Source organism: Crotalus tigris, unplaced genomic scaffold (genome assembly GCF_016545835.1).
Source record: "Crotalus tigris isolate CLP2741 ecotype Arizona unplaced genomic scaffold, ASM1654583v1 scf7180000018433.114633, whole genome shotgun sequence".
NCBI classification, from domain to species: domain Eukaryota; kingdom Metazoa; phylum Chordata; class Lepidosauria; order Squamata; family Viperidae; genus Crotalus; species Crotalus tigris.
In genome coordinates this window covers 1-6,537 of record NW_024097000.1, presented here as the reverse complement: position 1 = coordinate 6,537, position 6,537 = coordinate 1, and the positions used below count along the sequence as shown (strand labels likewise).

At 35.0% G+C, this 6,537-nt stretch overlaps 1 protein-coding gene across 2 annotated transcripts; it reads right to left on the bottom strand.

The window, feature by feature from the left end:
* Positions 1 to 604: 604 nt before the first annotated feature.
* On the bottom strand, positions 605 to 6,436 carry LOC120312155 (cytosolic carboxypeptidase 1-like). 2 transcript variants are annotated; one of them, XM_039352478.1, is made up of 3 exons: positions 5,793 to 6,420; positions 4,662 to 4,822; positions 605 to 3,405 (listed from the first exon to the last, which is right to left on the bottom strand). In XM_039352478.1, exons 1-3 carry the CDS (start codon positions 5,994 to 5,996, stop codon positions 3,228 to 3,230), a joined length of 543 nt encoding a protein of 180 aa, XP_039208412.1. In that variant the 5' UTR covers positions 5,997 to 6,420; the 3' UTR covers positions 605 to 3,227. The 2 variants fall into 2 exon arrangements, with proteins under 2 accessions (XP_039208412.1, XP_039208413.1); XM_039352479.1 differs by lacking the exon at positions 605 to 3,405 and adding an exon at positions 3,412 to 3,747 and having other exon boundaries at positions 5,793 to 6,436.
* Between the last annotated feature and the right edge of the window lie 101 nt (positions 6,437 to 6,537).

Here is a 6,537-nt window from a genome sequence, read left to right as displayed (position 1 = left end):
AGAATCCACCACACTCTTTCTTGGGATCTCCAGAGTTACAGTACCACTGATGAAAGATGCCAGATCTGGATCTCAATTTTTCTGCGACTTTGAGGCAGGAGATCTGAAATATAGTACAAGCCCTAAGATGGGATTAATATGATTTTTTTTTTAAATATAGAAATCCAAACTCCTTTAAATTTGCTATTCAAGCTTTTTTAAACATCTAAATCCAAAAATAGCTTCTGTTGATAATTTATCAACACATATTTTTAAACTGTGATATAATATTGAGCCGAGATGGCGCAGCAGTTAGAGTGCAGTACTGCAGGCCACTTTAGCTGACTGGGTTCAGCAGGTCAGCGGTTCAAATCTCACCGGCTCAAGGTTGACTCAGCCTTCCATCCTTCCGGGGTAGGTAAAATGAGGACCCAGATTGTTGGGGGCAATGTAAATATATATATATACATTGCTTACTGGTGTACACCGCTTAGAGAGTGCTCGCACTTAAAGCGGTATATAAGTCTCATAAATAAATAAATAAATAAATAAATAAATATTGCGTATTGAAGATTTTCAATTTTCCCTCCCCGGTCCCATTCCTCCAATGTGCAGAGAAATCAGATGGTGATAATTATTTTATTATACATTTACTTGATAATTTTTCTATCTGGGAAGTAGTCATACACTATAATATTGCCACAATTTATAATTAAAGGATTACAATGAATTCTTATATTAAAGCCTGGGCTTTCTGGCTTTTATACAAATTGTGCGATATTTCCTATTCTAATCTGAGCCTTTGTTATCATTAAGTTATGACTAAAATAATATTCCACATATAACTGATATCTGATAGTTGATACAACTTTTGTCTGTGAGATACAGTACAATATTTAAAAAGGAAGATTTCATTAAAAAAAATAAGCATTACAGATACATAATTTTCTTTGTCCATGTATGAAAGTCCCAGAAGCTGACAAAGTACAACTCAAATGTATATATTTTAATATCTGTGGTGTTTCATATCATATTTGCATCAAAAATCATCTTGTAAAAACAAAATTATATGAAAATATATTCAAAGATTTAAAAATATAGGAAAATATTCATAAAGTTCAAAAGATTAGCTACAAGACTCTTTGATCTGTTTCCGTTAAGAGGATGGAAAAATTAATACAACTTGTTATATCAATATTAGTTATCCATTTGTTTCCTTACTGCACAGTAAATTCTTTACAACAAAGCAAAGAACAAATACACATAGGATCAGTTCTTGAATACATCTGATTTGATAACAGCATCCCTTTATAATCTAATCCAAAATTTAACTGCCAATCTAGGCTTTCTGTTGTTTCTAAGATACTACTATGGCTAGAAGGCATCTCTTTATTTTAATTCCAGAAAACCTGAAACATGAATCCTTTTGTCTCACTCAAAAGCATGACTGCATTTTCCTTGTAGATGGAACTCTTAGCAGTCTTATGTAGTAGCAAAGTTCTGGATTGGATTAATTTTTTTTTTTAAAAAAAATCAATGAATATATTTCCATCTACGTTTGGATACTTCCTGTATTAATTTTAATTAACTGTGAAATATGTCTAGTTTGGATGGGAGGTGGGAACTCAGAAGACTAAACATAGATCTCTTTAAACTGATTTGATTCTATTTTTAATGGCTTCCTTTGGCAATGAGGGGACAGTGATAAAATAATCTCCCTTTACAGAAGCAAGTTGTTTTAGTTAAGAAAAATACAGACCATCCCCTCTAGCATAAGCACCAACAAAAGGAAACAAAAAGGGGAGTGTGGATTTATTCCAGGAAATAGATTGGCTAATATTACAAAGATCTGGCCTTCAATACTCTGATATTAGTTCTAATGTCATATCAGCTTTCATTTTAAATATTAAAAAAAAGATAGGGGAACAGCAGGTAGGGAGATAAAGCAGACATCAGACAGTTGAAAAATGTAATATTCATAGGTTCTATGTGCTTAGATATTTTAAAATTAGAATTCAGCATGCTTAACTTTTCTCTGGATTACACAGTTCAAGAGACTACAAAGCAACTTCTACCCAAATGGAGACCATTATTCTTCCACAATAATATATATAAAGGTATTATATGCTTTGTATCCAGAGCACTCTGAGCTCATATTGGCTATATTAAATATGAAAAGGGATCTAGAATTCGTATCACGAAATATACATACAATTAAATTGTTATGCTTACAAAGGACACCTATTTTCTCCAAGCTTTATATGAACATCAGAAAGTATTTGGTTATAAGTTTTAAGTAATAAATGTTAACACAAATATATACTTTATAGTCAGCCTGGATACACGAGGCTTATTTTTTCACGAAAAGCTGATGGATGACACCACCTTAAAATGTAGGTTGATAGTTACATAACTGACTCTCCTCACACGGGGGGGGGGGACTCCTGCATTTCAGGAAGGGAAGATCCATGTCTAATTCTCTCTCCTGTGTTTTTGTGGAGTGCTTTCACATGGAGAAATATTATGACATGTAAAACTATACTAGGGGACTAAAGACAAAAAGTTGCAAGTGCAGTTGAATATAAGACTGTCCACTCTCAAAATGTTTACCTGGTAAATAAAATCTTTCTGCAGCTATAGTTCTTTCCTTAACTATAAATGTGGATGTTGCCAATTTTAAATTAAGGCTGTAGCAAAACCAGTCAATGTAATCTAAGGCTTAAAATATGTATCATTGAGAACACTGAGTTTTCATCTGTTCAGTACAAAGTAAATTAATTCAGAGAAATCCTTGTGTTACACCAAACAAAAACAAAACAAAACCAAAAAACAGAATTAAAACCCTGCACACAAATGCAAAACCTTTCCAATAAAACTATATGTAAATTTTAATAACTAGCCCAACATTCGGTGATACAAGAATAAGGTTAACGCCTACTCTCAGATTTATTTGCCAATTACATCTTAGAAATTACTTCTTTTATTTGACTGATTATATGGACGAAAGCAAAAAGCTATGCATTGTTAAGTACAGGCATTCAGGGACAAATTAATTTCAATGCTAAAATAAAAATTAAATTGCTCAAATAAAACAAATGCCAATTATTTTAAAAGTCAGAAGAATTTATTGTTTTCAAACTGAGTTGACTGCAGTTTATCTGCTTTAGCAAAACCCCAAGATGAAATAACCCACCGTGTTCCTTTTAAATAAGCCACAGTAGTTTGTTCCTTCATGTACCAAGAATGTCTCAAGGCAAATGTGTCCTCGTAATTTCAGAGTCAGAGAGTCCATCTTCTTGAAGACAGGGCTCATAGTCTCCAGCATTATTTGCCAAGTCAATATCTGGCTCTTCATTGCTCTCAGCACTATAGTCCACTTCTTCAAGGAAGCGAGGTTCATCTTCTTCTAGAACATAAGTAGTGGGGCTACAGCAAACATGTTAAACACTGTGGTTAGTTAAAATGGAATGTAATTCACAAGAAATGTAACCATTTAAGACAGGTATCATTCAGTATTGACAAATTATTCCTAACATTTAATTTTTTTTTCTCCTCAGATAAGAATGTCAAGTTTGGGAAAATAACATTTATATACTTGTATACTGAAGATTTGTACAACTGTATGTTTTATGCTGCATTCCACCAATTAATTTTTTAAAAAATAACTAACACTGAGGATTACTAAATACATCTGAACTTTAGAAAGTTAATTAAAATGTTTTTTCAATAGCACCAATTTCTTTCCCAGTATTAGGCTTTTTCTTCAGGCTGTAAGAGAAAATAGATTTTATAGAAGAGGAATTATTGTAAAAGCTGATTTAGCATATTGCAAAGTCATTCCCAACCTCCATCCCACTTCCCAAAGTTTATTCATTGGGAAAAAATAAAAATAATGCAGGAAGACAGAGACTGAGTTTGGTGTAGTAATTAAGGCACCAGGCTAGAGACTTTATAACCTTGTCTTGGGAATGAAGACAGCAGGGTGACCTTGGGCCAAACACTGTCTTTCAATCCTAGGAAGAAAGCAATGACAAATCACTTCTGAAAATCTTGTGAAGAAATCTGGAGGGACTGGTTTAGGCAATCACCAGGAGTCAACCCTGAATCAAAGGCATACACCCCACACACACACAGCCTCCTAATTTCATATTGCTATGCCTCCAAAACAAAAAGCATTAAAATATTTTAAGTGAATAAACCAACCCACTCTTCTCCAAAGCTTATAGCAAGATGCTCCAAAATGAAGTTCCATTTCAAAGCATTTTTTGGCACCATTGACCTAACATTATATTTCATCAAAATTTAGCACTTCATTGTAATGTAAACCCTAACCCCAAAAGCTGCAATTTTAGGTATTAAAAGAGATTAAAGAATAGAAAAAAATATATTGCATCTCACAAATCAAATATTTTAGAATTGACCACACAGCTATCTAGATCAAAACAATGTGTTTACTGCAACACAGGTGCTGACCATTCCTCACATGTATGCATAAACATAACAAAATTACAACATTAATCCCTTGGGTATATTTTGCAAGCAATACCTTGATTTCTGGATCCAGATTCCTATTTCATTATTTGGAGCTAATTTACAATAAAAGCTGCCTGCCACTATAGGTCTTTTTTTTTTTAATCCAAATAACCCTCTGGTAAAAAAATAAATAAATGATTTTTTTCTACCTTGTCACTTTGCAACTAGATTCAATCAATTCATTTTCAATGTCCAAAAGAGTAGATGGCAGATTATATTCCAGTGGTGACGTCAACTTTTTCAAACGCAATAAACCAGTACAGAATTTGGTTCCCATCTCTTCCAACTCACGTGTCCCAATTTGTAAGCCCTAATGAGAAAACATACAGCATTAAGCAGTTTAGTGCAATTTGCTTTCTCCCCGTCTATAGTTCATTATTTACTCAAAACCTGTAACTGAAAGAAAAGAAGAGGTAGAAAATGCTGGCAATATTTTTATACATTCAACTTCCTGCATAAAACGGGAACATCTAGAGGGGGATTCTTTGTGAATTTAATTGGATGTGCTTCAAATCCACTCCAAACATAAAAAGTTGTGGAAGGAAATGGAGGAATGGCATATGGATCCTTGATTCTCTGCTATATACACCTCAAATGAGCAATACTGCTTAATATTTCTCAGTTCCTTCTCCGTCCCTCCCCTGGCCTCCCATCACTCCTATGCTGCTTGCACTAACTCCCCCCTTAGCTTCCCATGAAGCCTGCACGGCCTTCCCAATCTCTCCCCTAGCTTCCTCCCATGGCTAATGCACAGACTGGCCAGCCTCCCCCACCCTCCTGCAGCAACTCCCGGTGACCTCTTCCTGTTTAACAATCCATGCATTTTGAGCTTGCAACAGCAACCGGGACCACCCAGAATTGCCATCATTAAGTGATACAGTTGCATAATGTCATACTTTACTATTTTATCACTTAGTGATGGCAATTCCTGTCCTTACTGCTATCGTAATCTGAGGACAACCCGTTATCACAAAGAATGCTTTGTAAGGCAAACAGAAACCATGGTCGAATTTTTTTGTCACCAAATGAACACAAGGGCATCTTCCATATTCCAGATTATACATGAATTATATGTGAACACACATTTCAGATTATATGTGAGTGGTTTTCTTCATTAGAAGAATGCTAACTATTAAGGAGTCTATTCATTAAATTACGTGATGTGCAAGAGTCGACATAGTTCCGAGCTCCTTTGAAATGAATGCAAGTACTATACAGCATCAACTTAATTCTTCAGATGCATTAATATAAAATGCTATTTTACCACAAACCACACTTGCCTTGTATTTCCCTTGATCACATCCACACAATGTGCTTTCCATGGTGTAACTTCTTTGAACACCTATCTCTCTCCACACTACAACGCGTGCCGTAGATTCCTTTGATTTTTCCACGACAAAACTGCAGCTGTTCATACAGAATGCTGGGGCTGTCTGGCTCAGAATCTTAGGGAGAGTCTGCCAGAAAGAAGCAACAACAAACATTATAGAAAAACTCTGAGGCTTGTATATCTTTAAAGTATAAATTTGGGTGTCACAGATCTGCAGAATACTACAGAGATCTCCCTCTGAATGAGGAGGGAATACATTGCATGTCAGAGGAAGTACAGGTTACAAAGCAGTTCTGCATGGAGAGTACAGAATCAAAGATGGAATAGCTCTGATATCAGAAAGCTTCTAAGTGCAGTCTGTCTAGATACTGGAAAATCTATGGACTTTGTTATGGCATGGCATTTTTTCGAAGATTTCTGAAAATGCTTTTTCTTCACACAGCACGTTAATTAACCTCTGAAATTTGTTACCACAAGATGTGCTGATGGCCACTAACATAGATGACTCTAAAAGGGGATTAGACAGAGGACAGGCATATCAAGGATTGTTAGCCTTGAAGACTTAAAGTTACTTCTGAGTTGGAGAAGGTAGTCATCCAAATGCCATATGTAGAGAACCAAATTTGAATCTGTTTCCAGCTTATAAGCATATGACTAAAGAGAGGCCAAAATGCCAGGCTAGAATGAGTCTTTCC

Bases quoted from the DNA above. Each gene is read 5' to 3' on its own strand.
- LOC120312155 (XM_039352478.1), bottom strand. From the start codon at position 5,996: ATGTTTGTTGTTGCTTCTTTCTGGCAGACTCTCCCTAAGATTCTGAGC. The intron at 4,823-5,792 runs GCAAGTGTGGTT...TTTTCTCATTAG, and splicing joins GTGATCAAGGGAAATACAAG to GGCTTACAAATTGGGACACG. The intron at 3,406-4,661 runs GTAGAAAAAAAT...TGTTTGCTGTAG, and splicing joins TCTAGTTGCAAAGTGACAAG to CCCCACTACTTATGTTCTAG.